Raw genomic sequence first — 22,571 nt, 5'->3', positions numbered from 1 at the left:
AAAAATTATGAGAAAGCAAATATGAAATAGAATCCAAAATAATTTTTTTTGTCATCACATCATATGTACTATATTTGTCAAGGTGATATGAAACCGGTTGTAAACCCTTCCCATGAGGGATGCATGAATAAAGGGACGTGACGTCAATCGCAGCCCAAGAATAAGAAACCCGCCACCTTAAACCACCTAATAACTGAAGGACATGTTTAGTGTCCCGAACAAAAGAAATCAAACGCTGGACAAGAGGCTGCAAAAGTAAATCAATATATTCAGATAATCTTTCATTCAAAGAAGCTATCCCAGATACTATGGGTCTCCCTACTGGTGGGCGGTCCTTCTTATGAACCTTTGGTAAGTGATGAAACAATGGTATCCTTGAAGTGGAGGGTATCAAATAATCCCTTACTTTAACTGTTAGAAGACCACTTTCAAAGGCATTGTTTACTAAATTAGTAAGAATCCTAGTATAGGCTACTGTAGGGTTACTCTTCAAGATTTTATAAGTAGACGAGTCCGTAAGTTGTCGTAGCGCCTCATTTTTGTAGACCTCACTGTCAAGGACAACTACCATTCCTTCCTTATCCGCGTTCTTTATGACCAGAGACGAATCGTCTCGTAATTACTTTAAGGCAAGCTGTTCGTTCCTTCAAAGTCAAATTAGAGCGTGATGAACGAGAGATGGTCTTAGCTTTCAAATCGAGAAGATCCCTTTCAACTAACGCTTGGAAGGTATCGATTACACTCCCCCTGCAATGGACTGGATAGAAATCAGAGCAAGATTTCAATTTACCACTAAGCAAACTAAGATCAACACCAACACGACATTGTTGCAAGTTAGATTCACTTTGTAAGGTATATAGTACATGTAAACCACGCTCATCATTAAACGAAAGTTTAGTATTGTGATAATCAGTCTTACTGATAGGGGAAACAGTCAATGCCTCCTGATCAGTATTCATCTCAATAGTTCTCACATTCTCATATTGAGCGTCATCCACAATATTACTATTATCCAAAAAATATTTCTTTAAAGTCAACTTACGTATAAATCTGTTCACATCGATCAAAGTCTCGAGTATGTTAAAATCCCTTGAAGGGGAAAAGGATAAACCCTTTGCCAGTAATGCAAGCTGCTCGCTAGTTAGCAGCTTCGAAGATAACTTCAATACAGAGGTCTCTTGCTCACTCTCCGATCCCGGAGATGATAGTTTGGGCGCTCCCCTTGAGCAGACATCGTTCCATCCGTTACATCAACCTTTCCTCTATCACGGCCAATCTGCCGACTCATAGCTGCAGGTCATCTCCGATTGAAGGATTTCCTGTCTTCACCATCAGCCGTTAAAGGTGCAGCGCTTCTCATACTGCGTGCACGATTCCTAGTAGATTGTCCCAATGTCGGAGTCACATCGTTAAAATCTCAATAGCTCGTGCCTCACGGTCCCACTGAGAAGAGATAGAGGAAAAGGAGGAGCAAGGAGAAATACTATCGTTTGCTACATACGATTCTTCCTCAGTGCTAGAACAAATTTCTGAGGCTGTGATTTTTTCAAGATGGGCTTACATGAATCAAATCTAGGAAAACTATCACTGTTGCGGCGTTTAGATCCCACTTGTGTCAAAAGGTAAACCTTACCCTCCTCATAATCTTGTTTATCCCTGTTAAGCTTTTTAATTTTGCGTAATAAAACAAGATCCTCCGCATTTTTAACTTTTGTTTTTAAACTGAAATTCAAATCCTGATAAATGTCCGACCCCTGATATTTAGTAAGTGTTTCATACAGGTTCGTTAAATGTTTCTGTGTTTTTGTATTAATTCACCACGTTTGTAGTCATCAATAGACCAATTAGCTGTAAGGAGCAATTAGTCAAAACTGAATTCCACTTTTCCATAAAGTCAGGAACATTAATAGCAAATGTGGGTACCTTTCAGATACGAAGACCACGGGGAATAATATTAAGTTCCAAATATTTCTCAAGGGACGCAATGTCCCACCATAGATTCATCTATTTTAGGGATGATCTCTCTAAGTTAGGAAACCTTAAATGTAAGGGCAGATCCATCTCATACTCATTGAGACGCCCGGAGAATGCTTCAAGCAAGGCGCTGCCTGCATTCATTGCCACACTGCGTGTAATCAATTAAGTCAAAGTCAGCATTCACCTGCGTATCTCGTGGGCTGGACATAATTGGTGATAAATACAGCTACTTTAAACTATTAATTCAAACTACCAATTGAAGCTAGATAAAAAAGGTTAAGGCAGTAAATAAAAGTAAGTTAGGAAGCCTTAGAAAAGGGATAAGGCATAGTGAAAGTATCCGTACCAAATACGATATAGAGACCCGGGTGTGTAAACGTCCTCTAGACCAAGATCCCAATACAGCCAAAAACGGTTTAGATCAAATAAAGCAAAAAGGCAAAACTTTAAGGCTCACATACACACACTTCTTTTGCAAGTGTGCACACATACATATTTTTTACTTTGCCTTTATTTTATTTTCCAATTTTAGCCTTTACACACTAATCACTGTTTGATCAGTTTTATTTTATTATTGATTTCATTTGTTCATTGCTTTTGTATTTCATTGCTTTTTCAGTTCTGCATTGTGCTTTATTTTCTGTTGTACTTGTTTTACTCTATTACTCTGATTTCTAAGTTCTGCGTTATACTTTTATTACTGTTATATTGCTTGTTACCTTGATTTTGCAGTGTGACAAGTAATCAGGTAGCCTGAACGCAAGTCACACGGCATAATCTCATTTTTCATTGATTTTCTGATTTCTAAGTTCTGCGTTGTACTTTTATTACTGTTATATTGCTTGTTACCTTGATTTTGCAGTGTGACAAGTAATCAGGTAGCCTGAACGCAAGTCACACAGCATAATCACATTTTTCTTGGATTTTTCAGTGATTTTCTGAGTTTCCAGTTCTGCGTTGTACTTTTGATTAGTTATATTACTTGTGTTACCTTGATTTTGCAGTGTGACAAGTGATCAGGTAGCCTGAATGTAAGTCACACGGCATAATCACATTTTTCTTGGATTTTTCAGTGATTTTCTGAGTTTTGCGTTGTACTTTTTTTTTTTTTTATTCAGGTAGTTTTTATTGAAATCAAGTCATTAACATTGGTACAAGCACAGTTACTGTTACGTAGGCATTCAAGCAAATGGTTATACAGGCTTTTGCAATTACTGCGTGCTGCAACATTATTTATGACATCAGACCTCTCTATGCATGTACATTGTATCTTAGGGGTTGATCTGTCCCTCTGGTGGGTGGGGTATCTTGAGTATGTTTTGGGGGCATACTACCAGGGGTCCAGGGTAGTGGTGACCCTTGATTAGTGTGTGCGCTTGGGGTGGGCTAGGGGTTTGCATGCGCGGTCCAGCTCCCCCAGGTGCTGGCGAATGTGCCGGCCTTCCCTTTCTTGCACAGCGAGTACCTTTCTTGCATGCATGCCTCATTTACTGCCTTTAGCCATTGGTTGTAGGATGGGGCCGTTTGCCCTTTCCAGTTAAGGGTGATTTGTCTACGCGCTTGGAAGAGCGCCTTAGCAAGGAGTGCCTTTTGGCTGCTGTTCAGGTCGAGGCCAGAGGTTATACCAAGTATACATAATTTGGGGGCAGGGGTGAGGACAACCTCTGTCACTGCACTTAGTTTATTTAGGATTTTGGCCCAGTAGGTTACCAGCAGAGGAAAAGTCCACAGAGTGTGTAGTAGGGTACCTGTTTCTGCCTTGCACCTGTTACACAGGGGGGAGGATTCTGGGTAGATTCTGTGTAGTCTCTCCGGGGTATAGTAGGCCCTGTGGATAAGGTATAGCTGGAGCATCTCATGCCTGCAGTTGATGGACACCCTCTTTGGGGGAACACCTCTTTCCATTGGTCGTCTGATATATAGCCTAGGTCCTCCTCCCATGCATCTCTCCCTTTGAGGGCGGAAAGCTTACATCTGCTCTCTATAATATACTTGTATAGCATGGAGATCTTGCATTTTTTACTGTAACCATTGGGAGGCTGGTAGGGTTAAGGTGCCGCTTAAGGGTTGGGAATGCCACTACTTCACCCTCATCCCTCACATCTCGTATGGAGGTGATGCCTGCCTCTAACCATTGCTTTGGGGGGAGTGTATGTGCTAGGTTCCCCAGGGTTTTATTTCGCCACAGGGGGGTAGCTGGATCGGTAGTGCTGGTTCTTAGGATTCTGCACGTCTCGTTAAAGGCATTTCGTACTGTCGCTAGTATTGGGTTGGGGGAGGGTATAGATGGCTGTACTAGCATGGCTTGCACTGGTGAAACATAGGGAGGTAGCAGTTCACTCCAAGAGCTGTATAATGCAGAGCAGGGGCCATCAGGGGTAAGTGGGCACTGGTGTGATATTTGCATTGCCAAGTACAGGACTTTGAAGTCTGGGAGGGCTAATCCTCCTTTGGTTTTTGGCCTCTTTAGGTGGAGTAGGCTTAGCCGGGAGCGGCCCCTACCCCAAATAAATGCCCTTATACTGGTATCCAGTTTATTAAAGAACAATTTTGGGGGAGACACTGGCGTGTGCCACATAGCATACATGATTTTAGGTTGGATAAACATTTTGATAAGTTGTATGCAGCCGGCAGGTCTTATTGGTAGGTTGGTCCAGGCCGGTAGTTTAGCGTTCACCCAGTTTAGCATGGGGCCCAGGTTCAGGTTGTAATATGTGGATATAGGAAGCGATATCTCGACCCCTAAGTAGGTGAATTGGCTTGTTATCGGGAGTGGGCTGGGAGTAGGTACAGACCCCCCCAGTTGCGGATCAACTAAGAAGAGCAAGGATTTGGTTTGGCTGACCTTAAGCCCCGAGACAGCGCCAAATGTGTCAGTGAGTGCTACCAGCTTGTTTAGGGATTGCCTCCTGTCCCCAGATATATAATTGTGTCGTCAGCATACAATTGAAGTTTGTCGACTCGGTTTTGGGATACCCAGCCGTGGATGCCAGGGTGTTGTCTAACAGCTGCAGCGAATGGCTCTATTGCAATTGCAACCAAGAGTGGGGACAGGGGGCATCCCTGTCGGGTGCCCCTGGTTAGGCTTAACGGGGATGCTTCATCCGTACCCACTCTGAGGAATGCAGTGGGTACTTTGTACAGTAATTTGACCAGATCAACAAACTTCCTACCCATCCCAAGTTTGTCTAGCACCTTCCATAGGTAGGGCCACTCGACATTGTCGAAAGCCTTTGCTATGTCTAATGCTGCAATGGCCCTCTCTCCTGAGTTTGCATGCACAAGTGTAAGGTTCAGTAATAACCTCCTAATGTTCATTGCCGTTGTTTTCCCCGGCATGAAGCCGAGTTGGTCATCTGCTATGATACTGCCTATTACTTTCTTGAGCCTATTTGCTAGCACTTTAGCCAGGATTTTTACATCAGCTGTGAGTAGTGATATCGGTCTATAGGATTCTGGTAGTGTGGGGTCTTTGCCTGACTTGGGGAGTAACACAATTGCAGCTTGGTACATGGATGGGGGCAATTGGCCCTCCCTTAAGGCCGCGTTATACGTCTTTAACAGTGCTGGTGCTAGGGACTTGGCATGTTTCCACCGGGAGGCCGTCTGCACCTGCCGCTTTACCGTTTGGGAAGGACTCTATGGCCTCCTGCACTTCTATCCGTGAAATGTCCTCGTCTAGGAATGCTTTATATTCTTGGCACAATAGCGGCAGTGTGAGGGGGTCCAGAAAGGCATCTATTTTATTTGTGTTTGTTGCGTCTAAGGTGGAGGTGTACAGTTTAGAGTAGAATTTAGTCAGTTCCCGTTGTATTGTCGGGGCGTCTGTCGTTAGTGTTCCTTGTTCTGTTTTTAGTATCGTAATGGCATTGGGGGAGGATTGCATTTGTACCAGGTGGGCCAGTAGCTTCCCCGCCCGCTCCCCATATTCCATTATGTTAAGTTTCATTAAGGTGTATTGCGCTGTCGCCTTTTCCTTCATGTATTGTGCATACTTTCCTTGCGCTGTTTCCAGTTGTTTAAACTGTTCCCCTTGCGGGTTTGCGGCCACCTCTGCCTCTAGCTCTAGGATGTCAAATTTTAGTTTGCGTTGAGTGTTTGTGGATTGTTTTTTAAAGGCTATTATTTCTGCATTGAAGAGACCCCTAATATATGCCTTCAGGGCATCCCAGAGGGTCAGTGCCCCCACCGTATGGTCATTGGTTGAGATAAACTCTTGGATGGCTGCCTCTGTAGGCTGGTAGTTATCTAGTATTCCCAGCCATGCGGGGTTTAGTGACCATCTTGGCTTTTTACATTGGTCCGCTTCCCTAAACTGTATTTCTAGGGGGGCATGGTCTGAAATGCCCCTAGCCAGGTATTTGGCAGCCCGTATCCTGGGGAGCGCTGCCTGGTTGGCGAAGGCCATATCTATCCTTGATAGCACAGTGTGTGAATGGGAGTAGCATGAATACTGCCGGGTGGCCGGGTGCATATGCCTCCACACTTCAGTCAGCCCCGCTGAGTCGGTTAGTGCTTGTAGGTTGGTGCTAGTGTCGTGTGCTGTGGTGCCTGCCCTTCTCTTCCTGTCTAGATCGGGGTCCATTGTGGCATTAAAGTCCCCCATTGCAATTACAGCTGCATGCGGGTATTTTGTTATGAAGCTGAGGAGGTGGATTAGGCAGGTGTCTTGGTAAGTAGGTGGAATATATATGTTGGCTATCACTACCTCTTGGGCTTGCAGAAAGCCATGTATAAAGATGAATCTGCCCTTGGGGTCCGATTCCACACTCTCCAGTCTGAATGGGGTGTTGCGGGTGATAAGGATGGCTACCCCTGAGGAGTGAGTGGAAAACTCTGCGTGGTAGTACCAGCCCACCCATGGGCGTTTTAGAGCCAGGGTTCTTCTCCCCTGGAGGTGGGTTTCTTGCATTAGGAGTATATTAGCCCCTGACTTCTTAAGGAAATCGAGGACCAGCCTGCGTTTGATCTGGTCATTGAAGCCCCTCACGTTCCAGCTTAGTATTTTAACCATACGGGGTGGTAGAGAGATTTCGCAGGGTGCCTCTTATGTGCCATTTGGCCAGTGTATACTTATGTAGTACCTGGGTGTACCTATCTAGGGTATGATACCTGAATTTAGGAATGCTGATAACCAAGAAACATAACCATTGAACTGTTTCCCGAACACCCTCCCCATCTGCACATGTCCCCAACTCCTGGCAGATTTGTTCCCAAAAATTTTTTAACAACATTGCATACATCAATGGGGTGCTGAGGTAGCGCTTGGCCATCGGGCCGTGAACTCAAATTAGCACCGTCACCGTAAAGGTGATCTGGAGGGTGTAGGGGGGGTAACCCTGTTAAACTTGCGTGCTCAGTCCCGGTCCTATTACGGGGAGCTTTACCGGCACCAACGGGTGCCCATGTTTAGTGGGTAGTCCAGTAATAGGTGGCCTTCAGTGCTCAGATCTGCTTTGTTTTGTTGGCGGTTATTTAGCGATTTCTCTTGGCGTCGATCCAGTTGCTAAGGTCTTGCGGGTTTATGAAGAAGTGAGTAGTCCCGTTCTCGATGACCTGTAGCCGTGCAGGATATAACATAGCGTACTGGAGGCCTAGGTCGCGTAGACGCCTTTTGCAGTGGAAGAAACGGGCCCTCTGCTTTTGGATTTCCGCGGAGAAGTCCCCGAATATCGATATTCTGGCCTGCTGGAAGGTGAGTTGCTCTTTCTTGCAGGCTTGTGACAGTACCGTGTCTCTGTCCCTCGCATTCAGCATTCTTGCTATTAACGGTCTGGCGGGCACCCCCGGTATTGGGGCCTTGGTTGGTATACGGTGCGCTCGCTCCACCGCGAACGCTGTAGAGAAGGAGTCCCTGCCGAATTGCTCTATCAACCAGGTTTCTATAAAGTTCTCAGGAGAGTTGCCTTCTGATCACTCTGGGAAGCCGAGAAAGCGTAGGTTGTTGCGGCGCAGTCTATTCTCGAGGTCATCGGACTTGGCTGCGCATGTGGTGATAGATTGATTCAGCTGTTGCATGCGATCGGGCACAGGGTTGCAAATATCCTCGATGGAGCTGACCCTCCGTTCCAGTAGCGAGGTTCTCTCTTGCAGTTTTTGAAAGTCCTGCTTTATTATGGAGAGCTCGACTTTTATTTAGTCGGTTTTAGAGCATATGAGGGAGGTGCAGGATTCTTTTGAAGCTCGGATCTCCGTCAGCAGGTCGGAGAGTGTAGGGTTCCTCCGGTGGGGTTACTGCGTAAGCTCGTGGGTCTCCTTGCGGTGTACTGGGTTTACCTCTCGGTTGTGATTGGGATGAGAACTGTGCCGGGGTATCCTCGCCGCCATCTTGGCTGGACCACGATTCGCGGGCAAATTTCTCGAGTCTCGATGTGGCTTCAGAAGCCCTCTTTTGGGCTTTGTTCTGACCCATTAATGCTCTGGGTGGTAAAGGCACACTGTTATGCTCCCAGGGATCCGTTCTGCTCGGTTGTAGTGCGGATATATGCAGGATTATGAGTACACGGAGCTATCTCAGTGCGCGTCTGTTCACATGCAGCACCAAACCACGCCCCCCAAGTAAAGTATCTTTAATATGCTTCTTGCAAAAATTCTACAGTCTGGACATTCAACATCAACTTGGGGTCTAGAAGTTCAGGATCTGCAGAACACACACGATCTGGCACAGCAGCAGTAGATCCTGCGTTGTACTTTTGATTAGTTATATTACTTGTGTTACCTTGATTTTGCATTTCTTTTCTTGCATTTTATTGCATTTGTCAGTGGTTTCATTGCATTTTTATTCATTCTATTCATTTACTGTTCTTGCTTATTGATTGTTCTTGGTTGTATTTACAGAACTTTGCTTGTGTTACTTTTATTTCAATAGTAATTAGGTCATAATCACTTTTTTGTATATTCAGTGATTTTATTGCATTTTTATTTGTGTTGCTGTTCGTCTACTGGGTTTTGCTTTTTTTTTTTTTTTTTTTTTTTTTTGCTTGTTCCGGATTGTTCCTGATTGTTCTTGGTTGTATTTTTTTTAGGGAGGTCTAGAGTTCAAGGGAGGGGTGGGGGTTTCTTTGCCAGATTTGTTTATCTTATCTGTTTTTTTTTCTAGTCTCTGCCTTGCCTGTGTTGCTGTAGTTTGTCTTTGCATAGCTGTTAGATTTCTGGCTTCTGATCATATTGTGATTTACTCAATTTTTTGTGTGACTGATTGGGAGCATTTGGACTAGGGTGTTATATTAGTTTTGAAAATATTTTGTTGGAACAATGGCCAGAAAGTTGTTCTCGGTTGAAGAGGCTGCTGCACTGTGCATGGCCTCTAGCTCGGAGGAGTTCAGTGACTCTGATTCCGAGTATGTGCCCCCTGGTTCAGACAGTGACTCCTCTACTGAGGAGTCATGGTGTAGTAGTAGCACGGTAAGTGCTCTTGAGGAGCCCATGGAGGTGAAGGTAGAGGAGAGTGTCCAAAATGAGGGAGAGGGTGATAGGGCTGATGCTACAGCTGGAGGAGAGCCTGCGTGGAGGCCTCCTTGTAATTTTCCCCCTGAGATCCCCCCATTTACTGCAGTCACTGGTGTTAAGGTGGACACCAGGAATTTTGAGCCTATTGATTTTTTTCAATAATATATCACTGAGGCCATCCTACAGGATATGGTCCTCTATACAAATTTATACGCCGAGCAATACCTTGCCCATAATCCCCTACCTAGGTATGCTCGAGCGCAGGCATGGCATCCCACTGACATTGCTGAAATGAAAAAGTTCTTGGGACTCACTTTAGCTATGGGTCTCATAAAAGCAAATTCTTTGGAGTCCTACTGGGATACCACTACTGTGTTGTCTATCCCTGTTTTTTCTGCCACCATGCTGAGAAACCGGTATCAGCTACTGCTCCGGTTTCTGCATTTCAATGCAACGGCTGTACCCCCTGATGAGCCCGGCCATGACAGGCTGCATACATTGAGGCCCCTTATAGATAGCCTGTCTGAGCAGTGTGGAGAAGTGCATACCCCTTCCCAAAACATTTGTATAGATGAGTCCTCTTCAAAGGGCGCATTGCATTTCGGCAGTACATCCCAAGCAAGCTTGCCCGCTATGGGGTCAAATTTTATAAACTGTGCGAAAGCATTTCGGGGTACACCAGCTATTTTATGGTTTATGAAGGCAAGGACTCCCAATTAGACCCCCCTGGTTGTCCCCTTGATTTGACTGTCAGTGGCAAAATTGTATGGGAGCTCATCTCTCCACTTTTGGGCCGAGGTTACCACTTATATGTGGATAACTTTTACTTTAGTATCCCCCTGTTTAGAGCCCTATATTCTTTGGAAACTCCAGCCTGTGGCACTATAAATCGTACCCGAAAAGGATTGCCCAGGGATCTGGTCTGCAAAAAACTGAATCGTGGAGAAGTTTATGCCCTAAGAAATGATGAGCTCCTTGCCATAAATTATTATGACACAAAAAATGTATTCATGCTGACAACAATCCACGATGAGTCAGTAACTGTGGTACAGAGAGTTGGTAGGCCCCCTAAAACAAAACCTCTCTGTAGCAAGGAATACAGCAGGTACATGGGTGGCGTTGACAGAACCGATCAACTCCAACATTATTACAACGCCACTCGAAAAACTAAGCCCTGGTACTAAAGAGTTGGTATATTCTTGATTCAAATGGCCCTTCGAAATTCATATGTTGTATATAAGGCAGCAGTACCAGGCCCCAAATTATCCAGTTAACAGTTGCAGATAATCCCTGCCCTGTTGTTTAGTGGCGTAGAGGAGACAGTGCCTGAGATGCCCCCTAGTGACAATGTGGCCCGATTGATTGGGAAGCACTTTATTGATATGCTTTCACCCACACCTGGAAAAGTGTTTGCCTAGAAAGCTTGTGTGCCGCAAAAGGGGTATAAGACGAGATACACGATACTGCTGCCCTAAGTGCCCTCGCAACCCCGGGTTATGAAATATACCATACTCCGCTGCACTATTGAAAGGGTAATATTGAAAGGGTAATAAATTGTGCACTGATTGAATTTATAATAATTATTGGCATCCCACTTTGTGCAAAATTAAAGGAGCCTTATGGTTTATGTATTCAGGTCAGAATTTTATGTCGTTGGGTGTTTAGGGTGTTTTCTTACCTAAAATGTTATGTTAGGTTATGTATAGCCAACTTAGGTGTTAAGTAACTGGGTCCCTAAAAATTTGTGGCGCGTGATGATTATGATGTTTCATCTTGCCTGCGGATGATTTCATCTCCCCTGCTGATGCCACAAGGTTTTTTTTTTACTGACACCTCATAAGCTACCCTTTCATGGCAGTTGCTATGGCTATATGTATTTCTGGGTGACATTTTAGGTTTTACTAGTGTACAGGGCAGTACTAGTGTTTCAGGGCAGTTGCTAAAGCTATATGTATTTCTGGGTGACATTTTAGGTTTTACTAGTGTACAGTATTAGGTCTCCCTGGAATATTTTTTTTTATTTTTGCACAGTTAGGGTCTTTGTTTGCAGTAGTGAAAAGAAATTTTCCAGCTGAAATTGCCCTTATGCATTGCCCCTGTTTTGGGCTGTTTGAAGGCCCGTGTCTTTACGTGCATCCATGCATGTGGGGTATCGTTTTACTCGGAATAACTTGTTCTTTTATAACCTGCCTTCATTTGAAAATTTTCGTTGTTGTTTTATTCTCAAATTTACTTTGGACTTTGTGACTGTGATAGTGTTTCAGAAAAAAAAAAAAAATTAAAAATATGGTATATGTTTTTATGGTATCTGTATGACAGGAGCTGCATTTAGAGCAAAAACTACACCACAACTAAAAATAGAGGTGTGCAGTTTCTAAAAATGTGTGACTTATGGCGGTATTCCATTTCTGTCATAAGATATGCCATGTTAAAATAGAGATGGCCTTTTCACTTTTGTTTCGATGTAAAATTGCACAAAATGCTGTTTTATTATTGGGGTGTCTTCTGGACAAGAAAAGTGGGTTACCAATACATATTTGGTATTTTTGGATTCAGCAGAATCGGGGCTTTTACAAACAGTAAAATTTTTGTAAGTTAATGTAATCGTTCTTGGAAAAAAAACACAAAATAAAAATACTTTTTTCTTTATTTAACTTTTTTTTAACATATTTCACTCAAAAAATGTGTTAAATCTCCAGAAAAAGTACAAAATTTTATTACAGTGTTCAAGCCTAATTCGTTCCGGAAAAAACGATATATAACATGCTTTATTTCATGTAGGTTTTCTTGTCAAGAAACCGAAGCAAATGTAATGAGTGCAAAATGTCTAAAAATGGCTTGGCAGTAGATGTTCAATTTTGGGACAAATCGGCTGGCAGTTAAAGGGTTAATAGTAAACTCTCTCTTTCTTCCCCTTCTCCTCTTACAACCATTCCTCATTCTATCATTTCTATCTTCATCTTTATTCCTAGCCTAAAGTGAACACAACCTTATAACTCCATAATAGGATGAGATAAACACTCCGCAAGGTTTACCAAGCTTTTTTAAGTATGAAACTAGTACTGTATGCTATGGCTATTATTGTAAAATATAGATATATTGTGGGTTCCTACATTTTATTAATTACATGTAAACCTGACTCAGAGAGAAAGCAGCCTTATTAGTTGTCACCTGGTTGTCTGGTCCAAATAGGTGTCATCCTTAATTACCAATAACAAAGGGTCTGGCTCACTGGCCAGCATTGAATAGAAGTCTATGAATATGCAAAATCAGTTAGTCAGGAAGGACAGTCATGGTAGAGACGCAGACATGGAGACTGGAATACCCTTAATGGTGGATGGGTAACTTCCTGTAACGAACTGGTATATGCTAGCATCATTCAAATGGACCAATCAGGAAAGACTTCTAGAAAGTTCTAGAAGACCCATCTCTCCTGTATATAAGTTGGCTACAGTAGGGCACAGGTAGACACAAGGCCAGGAGAGGAGTGACCACCATACCAGATCAAAAGGGAATCCTGACATCACGGACCAGGCACCTTATCAAACCTAAGGAGAGGTATACTTATACTTATTAGGCTGTGTGATCCTGTAGAGTTAAGGTTTCATAGAGTGTGTTTATAAGGTGTGATGCGGGATATTATTATTTAGGTGGTTGGGCCCTTGGTTTCATTTTAGTGTGTTTAGTTAAGTTCTCTGCATCCTCTAAGCCTCTCTGAAGGAGGTATATTTGGTGGGTATGTGTAGAGGGATGCTGGGTTAGGGTAACTTCAAAAGCTGATTGGTACGTTTCAGTGGCAAGTAGGCGCGTGGAGATTGCCGATAATTTGGTTTTTATAATCTCTGTTTTGGTGCATTGAAAACCTTTAATATCTGCAAGAAGCTCTACAAGATCATTTTCATTTGATAATGTAGCAATCATATCAAGAATCAAAAAGCTCCACCCCTCTCCTGTTTCCTCTCTCCTGTTTCTAGTTTGCTTATCCCTATTTTGTCTCTTTTCCCAATATATAATCGCTGGCTATGTGACTCATACTGAAGCCACTTATATACTGTACAGTGAAACAAGCAGCAGTGCAGGGGCACAGCTTCTTTGATTAGCAAAACTAATTTGCCACATAAGGAGCACCTATGTGCCGGATGCAGCCTACTGGCCCTAGGCCCTCACTTGCATTGCCCTTCTAGTAACAAATTGGTTTCCTTTATATAATACCTAAATAAATATCCTTAATTTTGCTTATTTGGCACCATATTCTGGTCTAGCTTGTTTGTCTAGTCACAACAATCTGTTGTATCCATTTTAGTACAGATTTGTAAATGTAATTTGCTGATAATCCCCCAGGGCAAGAAATGTATTTACATTTTAAAGGTGGGGAGAATTGAGTTTTCTTAAAGGAACAGTGTATTGATCAATTCTGGATTTAGAAAATTGCTTTGTTCAAAAAAAAGTTTTTTTAATTAAGCATGTCAAAATTTTATTAAATAGGGGTTCCCTTTTAATAATTTGTTGCTGAACCCTAACCATACCAAATGTTGGACTGCAAGGCATATCTTCATGAGCGGAGGGTGACTTTTTTGTTTGGGGAGGCTAAAGATGGGCCATACAGAGTCTGACCTATAGCTAATGTGAGAATGGATTCGCTGCTGGTGTAAAAAATTAACTTCCCAACTACTTCTTGCTGTTCCCACTGACTCCCAGGGATACTGTGCAAAAGTGCGGCTGGGGGTGCTTTTTTAACCCTAAAATGCTTAGGATGTAAAAGCATTCATACGTGCACTTCTGTTAGGGGTTCTCTATAACATTTATGTTTGTGATCAGTTAGCTTCAAGGGGTAGTTCACCTTTAAATTAACTTTTAATATAAGGTAGACATTGATATTCTGAGACAATTTGCAATTGGCCCTCTTTTATTTTATTTTTTTTATGACAGTTGTTGTTTATTGAGGGTTACATACATGTAATAAGGAGTGAAAGAGAAATGCATTCAGTTATTTATAAGTTTGCTCTCTTTTTTTAAGTTGGTAGATACCCTATGCATGATTACCGCTTACTTAAGTGGTTGCTATAGTAGTCGTAGGGTTTCCTGTTGTCGTTCTGAAGGCATATAGGGGGATAAACTTTTTAAACCTCAAGGAGAAAGTATGGGAAGTATAGTTAAGGAAAAACAAGTAAAGAAAGAAAAACATAACATATATAGTGGCATTCATTAATCACATAATTCGTTGTCTTGTTGTGGTGTTGGGTTTGTGTCACCGGGGTCGGGGGTAGTATTATTGTCTCTTGTATTTAGTAGTTGCTTTTGGTCTGCTTTGTGCTGGGGGGGGGTGTTCTTTTCTCTGTAAGTTGTCCATGTGGTCCAAACCTGCTCATAGACTGCCGTTTTGTTTGCGTTTCTGGCTGCCATTTGCTCCATTTTATTTCTGCTGTCTATTGCTTGTATTATTTTTTGTAAGTTATAAGGTCCTCCTGATTTCCAGTGCTTTGCTCTCATTGTGGCTGTGGCGTTTAAGATATGGAATAAGAGTTTTTTGTTGTTTCTAGCAATATTGTTCGGGAGGTGTAATAGAAGTGCTGTTTGTGCCTCACAGGGTAAGTTTATTTGCAGTCCAGAGTTTATTAATTGATGGACTTGTGCCCATATCTGGTGAACTGGTGGGCAGTCCCACCACCTGTGGAGTAGTGTTCCAATTTGGTTGCACCCTCTCCAGCACATAGGTGATGAGTTTTTTGTGAATTTATGGCACTTTTCTGGCGTTAGGTGCCATCTGTATATAGTTTTTTTATAGGATTCCCAGTGGTTGGTGCATCTGGTAGCTCCTGACAGTGCTGCTATGGCTTCTCGCCATTGTTCAGCTGTTGTAGTGATTTGCAAGTCGTTATCCCATTTGTTCATGTAGGGATGTTTGAGGTCTGGGGGGTCTGAGTTTAGGTTCTGGTAGCATTGCGATAGTGTTCCTCTTCTGTTCCAGCCGTCCTTGCATAAATACTCCATAAATGTTGGTTGTGGTTTAGTTTTATAGTTTTATTCTGAGATATGTGTACCTTTCTTTCCCAGGGAGGTGGAATTTTTGTTGTAGTTCTTCAAACGTTCTGGGTCTACGTATCTCATATAAGTCTGAGATGGTTTGTAGTCTTTGGTTTGCCCACATTTGCGAATGGAGGTCTGGGATAAGGTATTTTAGGCTTGTAATTGGCATTCTGAGCGAAGGGTAATGGATGAAGGTGTTGGCTTGTGACAGTCTATCCCAGACGTCTAATATTATTTTGGTGGTTGGGAGTAGGTTTGGACAATAAGGTCTCTTGCGGGGAGGGAGCCATATCAGTTGGGGAATTGTTTTGTCCCGTAATTCCTCTGTTTGTTAAAATGCACAGCCCACAACATTACCGGAAATGGGTACATTTCCGGTAATGTTGTGGGCTGTGCATTTTAATTGCCGTGTCCAGCAAGGAGGCCTTGTAGTAGTTTTGTAAATTAGGTAGCCCCAGTCCTCCGTTTGCTGTTGGTTGCTGCAATATATTAGCTGCTGTTCTAGGTCATTTTCCTGCCTATACAAAATCACTAATTTGGGATTGTAATTGTTTTATGTATCGTGGCGGGAGTGCAATCTGTATTGTTCTGAATAGATATAGAATTTTTGGGAGGATGTTCATTTTTATAGTTACGATCCTGCCCAGCCAGGAAATGTATAGGGGTTTCCATCTCGCGTATTCACCCTGTAGTTGTTTTTGGAGTGGGATGTAGTTGTATTTATATAGTAGCTCTGGGTCCTTTTGTTAGTTTGATTCCTAAGTAGGTTAAATACAGTATGTTTCCCTCCAGTCAAATGGGTATATTTGTTTATATCTCGTTACTTCTAACGTTGGTATATTAATTGCTAATGCCTGTGTTTTACTTGAGTTTATCTTGTACCAGGAGATTTGGTAAAAATTTTTAGTTCTGTCATTATGTTGGGGAGGGTTACTTGTGGGTCCGTTATTAAAAGGATAATGTCATCCGCAAATAGTCCTATTGTGTGGTGTCCTGATCGTGTGGGTATTCCTTTAATGTTTGGATTTTGGCGTAAGTTGATTGCCAGCGGTTCAACCATTAGGGCAAAAATTAGTGGGGATAGTGGGCAGCCCTGTCTTGTGCCATTGGTAAGATGGAAGGCGTTTGATAGTACTCCACCAGTGCACACTTTGGCTGATGGTGTTGAGTATAAAGGGGAAATTGCTTTTATGAAGTTTGTTCCCAATCCAAATTTTTGGAGTGTGTGGTTCATGTATTCCCAGTGTATTCTATCAAACGTCTTTTCGGCATCTAGAGAGAGTATTAGTGCCGGTATTTTTTGCTGCTTGATGATGTGTAGGAGATTATGTAGTTTTCTCGTATTGTCTGGGGCCTGTCTTCCAGGGACAAATCCTACTTGGTCATAATTAATTAGGGAGGGTAAGACTGTATTGAGCCTAAGTGCTAGAATTTTGGAGTAGATTTTTAAATCTGTGTTTAGTAGCGCTATTGGTCTATAGTTTTGGCATTGATCCTGTGATTTTCCTGGTTTAGGGATTGTAGAAATGTGTGCTTGTAAAAATTCTTGGTGTATTTTTCCTGTATCCATTATGTTTTGGAATAGTTTTTGTAGATGTGGGAGGAGTGTTGCCTGGTAGGTTTTGTAGTATATATTTGTAAAACTGTCTGGCCCTGGTGATTTTCCTAACTTTAATTGTTTTATTGCTTGAGTTATCTCCTCTATTGTTATTGGGGCGCTAAGTAATTCTCTTTGTGTGGGAGATGGTTGGGGGAAGTTTAAAGTTGATAGGTATTGGTGTATTAATTTGGTGGTGGGCTGGGGTTCTGTTTTGCTATCTTTTAGGTTATATAAGGAATTATAGTACTGTGCGAATTGGTTCACAATTTGTTGGGGGTCTGTGATCTTGTGGTTTTGTTTTGTGAGGTACTGTATCCTAGTCTGCGCTTGTTTGATTCCAAGTTGTGTTGCTAGTAATTTGTCTGCTTTGTTGCCTTTTGTGTAGTAGTTTTGTTTGAGCATTTTAAGTCGGTATTCTGTTTTAGCTAAAAGTATTTGTTGTAGTTCTGTTTTTTGTATCTGGATTAGTTGTTCTCGGGTTTTGGAGGGATGTTTGTGCTGTTTATTCTGGGCTAGCTTTATTTTAGTTTGTAGTTCATTTACCTTTTGGTCTCTTTGTTTACGTAGCTGTGATGCTCTTGCTATTATGGTCCCGCGTAGGGTGGCTTTGTGTGCGAGCCATGTTAGTTGGATGTTTGTTTCTTCCGTTGTGTTAGTTTGGAAATAGCTTTCTATTTCTTGTTTTATATATGTTTGTGTGTCTTGATGTGCTATCAGGGAGTCATTAAGTCTCCATCGTGAGATAATATGTTGCGTGGGTAGTGGTTGTATATCTATCCCTATTGGGGCGTGATCTGACCAACTTTGGATTCCTATCCAGGCCTTTGTTGTTTGTGTTGTTGTTTGAGGGTCAGCTAATATTAAATCTATTCTAGAATATGTGGCATGCCTGGGGGAGTAGTAAGTGTATTCTTTTTCTGTAGGGTATTTTGCTCTCCATACATCAGTTAGGGCGAATTTGTGTAAGAGTTCCCTAAATTTCCTGGCTGGGACTTGGTCTCTGTTATTCTGTTTCATGTTTAATCTGCTGATATCTAGTATGGGATTCAGTATATTGTTGAAGTCTCCCGCCACAATACATTTACCTTGTCTATGTTGCATAAGATGGGTTAACGTTTTCGTGAGAAACTGTATTTGGTTTTCGTTAGGTGTATATAAGTTAACTAACGTATATACTTGGTTGTTTATAGAGCATATCAGCATAAGGTATCTACCTGAGGGGTCCGCTAACTGTTGGTGCAGCTGGAATGCTATTGCCGTGCCTACTAGGATGGAAACTCCCTTAGATTTGGTACATGATAGGGCATGATAGGCTATTGGGTATTTTCTGTTCTGGAACGATGGGGGGTTAGGTTTTTTAAAGTGCGTTTCCTGGTAAAAGAGTATATCTGCTTTCACCTTGAACGCTTCATTAAGGGTTAAGTTTCTTTTTTGAGGGGTGTTTAAGCCCCTTACATTTAGTGAGTAAAATTTAACCATTTTGAGCACCAACAGTTTGCTTTATCCTGTACTTGTATGTTATTTGAAGGTCATAACAGACAGCATAAACATTTTTGGGTTCAGGGGGCCCGCGCCCCGGTGCTTGCATATTGTGACATTTGTGATCATTGCCAGTATATATTAACATTAACTGTAGTTTAGTTTGTGCAACATTAAAACCTGTAACATTAACCATTTCAACAAAGGTGGAAATAATACTTCAGTTGTTCGTGCCGATAGGAGCGCCACCTTGTGGCGTGTGTACCAAAAGGGTAGAACTGCGCCGTTCTTGTTTCCAGGCTTGCCTTGCCTGGATACGGGGGGGGGGGGGGTGCTTCTCGGTGCTTCAGTGGGACCGAAATCGGTCCTAGCGGTGTCTAGCGCAAAGGGGGGTTGAGGCGATAGAGGGTGTCGGAGAAATAATTCTTGCTCCTTCGAGTGAGCCATGGTTTTTTTTCCTATGAGGGAGATCTGTAAGGGATCTGGTTGTCGGTTGCAGTTGCCTTGTTATTTGGCTGTTGCCCAGTCTTTGGTAAGTTTTCTTGGTGATTTTTGGGGTGTAGGGTTCGCTGGGGAGCCCGTTGCTTGCGGCAGGATCCATCTGTGCAGTGCTTTTTTAACTTCCTCCGGCGAAGTGAAGGCGATTGGGATTCCTTGTTTGGAGATAATCAGTTTTATTGGAAACCCCCATCTATAGGGTATTTTGTTATCTCGTAGAACTTTAGATGATCTCCTTTTGCTTAGCGTTGCATGTGAAAGGTCTGGGTATATTTGTAGATCCACGTATTTTGGGGGCCAGTTTTCTTTGAGACGTGCTGCTTGTAGTAGTTTTTGTTTTGTACGGAAAAAATGCAGTTTCGCTAGTACGTCTCTGGGAGCTGTTTCAGGTGCATTCCTGGGTTTAGGCACTCTGTGGATCCTGTCTATAGTTTGTTCTATTGGTGGTGTATTAGGCATAATTGCTGTGAGCAGCTCTGTCAGATAGCTTTCTAGTTCTTGTGTTTGAACTGATTCTGGGATTCCCCTCATTTTAATGTTGTTGCATCTCGATCTGTCTTCTAGATCGGCGACTTTGTTTGCCAGTCTTTCTACTTCTTTTTCTAGTTTTCCCTGCGTGTCGGCTAGGCTGTTATGGGCTTCTGCAAACTCATCCATTTTGGTCTCAATGTGGGCTGTGCGTTCGCCTAATTCATGAAGTTCTTTATGTATGTCTGTAGAGAGTTGCTTTATATCTGCCTGCAGGGTCTGTTTTAGATCGACCAGCATAGTTTTTAGTTCCTCCGCAGAGGTAAGCTTTGGGTCCGGTGCCTGCATTTGGTCCGCACCGTCTGGGGTTGTTTGCTGGTCCAAGATGGCGGGCGCACCTGTCTGTAGGGTCGCGGGAGAGGAAAAGTATGCAGTAACCTATGTAGCTGCCTTTTTCCCTTGTTGTTTTGGTCCCATGATCGTTAGGGTTCCCAAATATTGTAGTTGTGCTCAGTTCACTACAGTCTCCTTTGGTTTAAATGTGTTTTTGGGCTCGTCTTGTTGTGGAGCTCTCGTATCAAGCGTCCATACTGCTTCTTGGTTAGCTCCGCCCCGGCCCTCTTTTATTTTTAATGGTTTTTCGGTTATTTAGCTTATTGTTCAGCAGCTCTCCATTTGGTTTTTCAGCAGCTATCTGGTTGCTAGGGTCTTATTTACCAGGTAGTGGTTTAAACAAGAGATGGGAATATGAATAGTTAAAGGAGAAGGAAAGGCTAAGTCACTTGGGGGTGCCAAAATGTTAGGCACCCCCAAGTGACTTAGATCGCTTACCTTTTACCCCGGGCTGGTGCCCCTGTTAGGAGAGAACAGCACCAGCCCGGGGTAGCAGCGAGCGCTTCCTACTTCATATTCGCTTGCGCGCGCATGCGCAGTACAGTGAAAAGCCGAACTTTTTTTTAAACAAAGTCGGCTCTTTACTCTACTGCGCATGCGCCGGCCAACGGATTTCGCCGGGAGAAGAAAGAGGAAGCGCTTCCTACAGGTACCCTGGGCTGGTGCTGTTTTCTCCTAACAGGGGCACCAGCCTAGGGTACAAGGTAAACGATTAAAGTCACTTGGGGGTGCCTAACATTTTGGCACCCCCAAGTGACTTAGCCTTTCCTTCTCCTTTAATTAAGGGGCCTGCATGAAAAAATAAAACTGTAGCTTCACAGAGCAATACTTTTTGGTCAGTGACCCTCATTTGAAAGCTGGAAAGAGGCAGAAGCAAAAGGCAAATTATTCAAAAACTATAAAAAAAATAACTAGGAAGACCAATTGCAAAGTTGCTAGGAATAGGCCATTCTATAACATACTACAAGTTAACTTAAAAGTGAACCTCCCCTTTAGATGTGTTTAAGTTAGCTTTATAGAGAGAGAGACATCCCAGGCACGTTATATACAGTGAGACGCAGTCTTTATATACAAAACCAGCACATTATATGCCATGAGGAGCAGTGGGTACTGATGGCAGATATTCAGGCCCTGGCACTACAACACTGGCACTGATACACAACATTGACGCCCCTGTAACTAACTAGAAATGAAAAAAAACAATGACAAAAATAAAAGAAAATAGAAAGTGCAAAAAACCATAACAAATATATAAAAGCACAATGAGCTTTGTCAGGGGGGAAAGTTAACTTACCCTCCATCTGTTAAGGTAGGGGATAGGGATATTATAGATGTCAGGTGACAAAAAACAATTTAATTTCAGCTAGTGGGTCAGTCAGAACATATACAGTATAGTATCTGTGTATATTGCCTGTAGAATGAAAACTGCAGCAAAAGTTCAAAGTTGGTTCTTGGGTAAAGTTTACAGCCTGCAGATTCTTCTTTTTTTAGTCTTCAATTCTGCACTGCCTCCAGTTTGCAAAATCTCCCGATCCCTGTCTGCATCTGCGCCTTGATTGATCAATTTTACTGCCTGTCAAGAAAGCTGTGCTCTGATTGGAGAATCCACAAGAAGAAAGATCCAATCAGAACACAGCTGATTTCTGCAGAACCCGGAGAAGATTTGCAGGGCAGTGCAGAAACTGAGCCAGGTTTGAAGGTGCCAAAGCAGGTTTGGGGAGGCTTAGCCTCCCCAAGCCTTATTGAAAATCCGCCTATGCATATCTTATATATTTAAAAACCACTGTTTTTTAGAAGTTATGGTTTCTGTTAACAAAAATGCCACAAACCCACACAACCTTTGGGTCATAAAACATTAAAGGTGCTTTTTTTTCCCAGAGAAGACTGTAGCAGTCACAACAACCCTTTTGCCTCTGTGAGTCAAGTCACTGATAACAGAATCTAAACCTGGTGAGGATTTGCTGATACTATGTATACTGCTAGCAAATGCTTTAGTTAATTTTGTTTTCCTTAGCTCATGATCTGTCTGCTGAAGATCAGGTTTAATTTCAATCCTTTTGCCTCTGTGAGTCAAGTCACTGATAACAGAATCTAAACCTGGTGAGGATTTGTTGCAATAATTGGCACTGATACTATGTATACTGCTAGCAAATGCTTTAGTTAATTTTGTTTTCCTTAGCTCATGATCTGTCTGCTGAAGATCAGGTTTATTTCAATCCTTTTGCCTCTGTGAGTCAAGTCACTGATAACAGAATCTAAACCTGGTGAGGATTTGTTGCAATAATTGGCACTGATACTATGTATACTGCTAGCAAATGCTTTAGTTAATTTTGTTTTCCTTAGCTCATGATCTGTCTACTGAAGATCACGTTTAATTTATACAAAAATCCAGTCTTGTAATTAATTTGCCTTTCTCATATTTAGGTTATTATGAAAACGGTGATGAAGAAGAGGGACAAGCTTGCAAAATGTATGCACTTCTGGAGTTTGGGGATGACAATGATGATGCTGATTTGGATAGATTCAAAGAAGATAGATTTGGATAGATCCAAAGGAGAATATTTGGATTTTTTTTTTTTTAAAGTGGTGGCAAGTCCTTTGGCTACCACCAGTTAAGCTTTGATTTTTTTATGCAGAGTATTTTATTGTGAAGTCATATCAATAAAAAATGTAATTTCTG

The 22,571-nt window shown here is 42.4% G+C and overlaps 1 protein-coding gene across 2 annotated transcripts in view; it reads left to right on the top strand.

Annotated features, from left to right (window-relative positions):
* slc7a6os (solute carrier family 7 member 6 opposite strand) overlaps nucleotides 1–22,571 on the top strand; it is a 47,601-nt gene extending 25,030 nt beyond the window's left edge. The window contains exons 5-6 of one of the 2 annotated variants that reach the window (XM_018093083.1): nucleotides 21,770–21,841; nucleotides 22,316–22,404. In XM_018093083.1, the coding sequence (XP_017948572.1) occupies nucleotides 21,770–21,810 (41 nt within the window). In that variant the 3' untranslated portion in view covers nucleotides 21,811–21,841; nucleotides 22,316–22,404. Of the gene's footprint in view, nucleotides 1–21,769; nucleotides 21,842–22,315 lie in introns of both variants that reach the window. The other variant, NM_001044467.1, reaches the window with a different exon arrangement.

This window comes from Xenopus tropicalis, chromosome 4 (genome assembly GCF_000004195.4).
Source record: "Xenopus tropicalis strain Nigerian chromosome 4, UCB_Xtro_10.0, whole genome shotgun sequence".
Classification (NCBI taxonomy): domain Eukaryota; kingdom Metazoa; phylum Chordata; class Amphibia; order Anura; family Pipidae; genus Xenopus; species Xenopus tropicalis.
The sequence above is the reverse complement of the archived record's forward strand: the minus strand, read 5'-3'. Positions and strand labels throughout refer to the sequence as shown.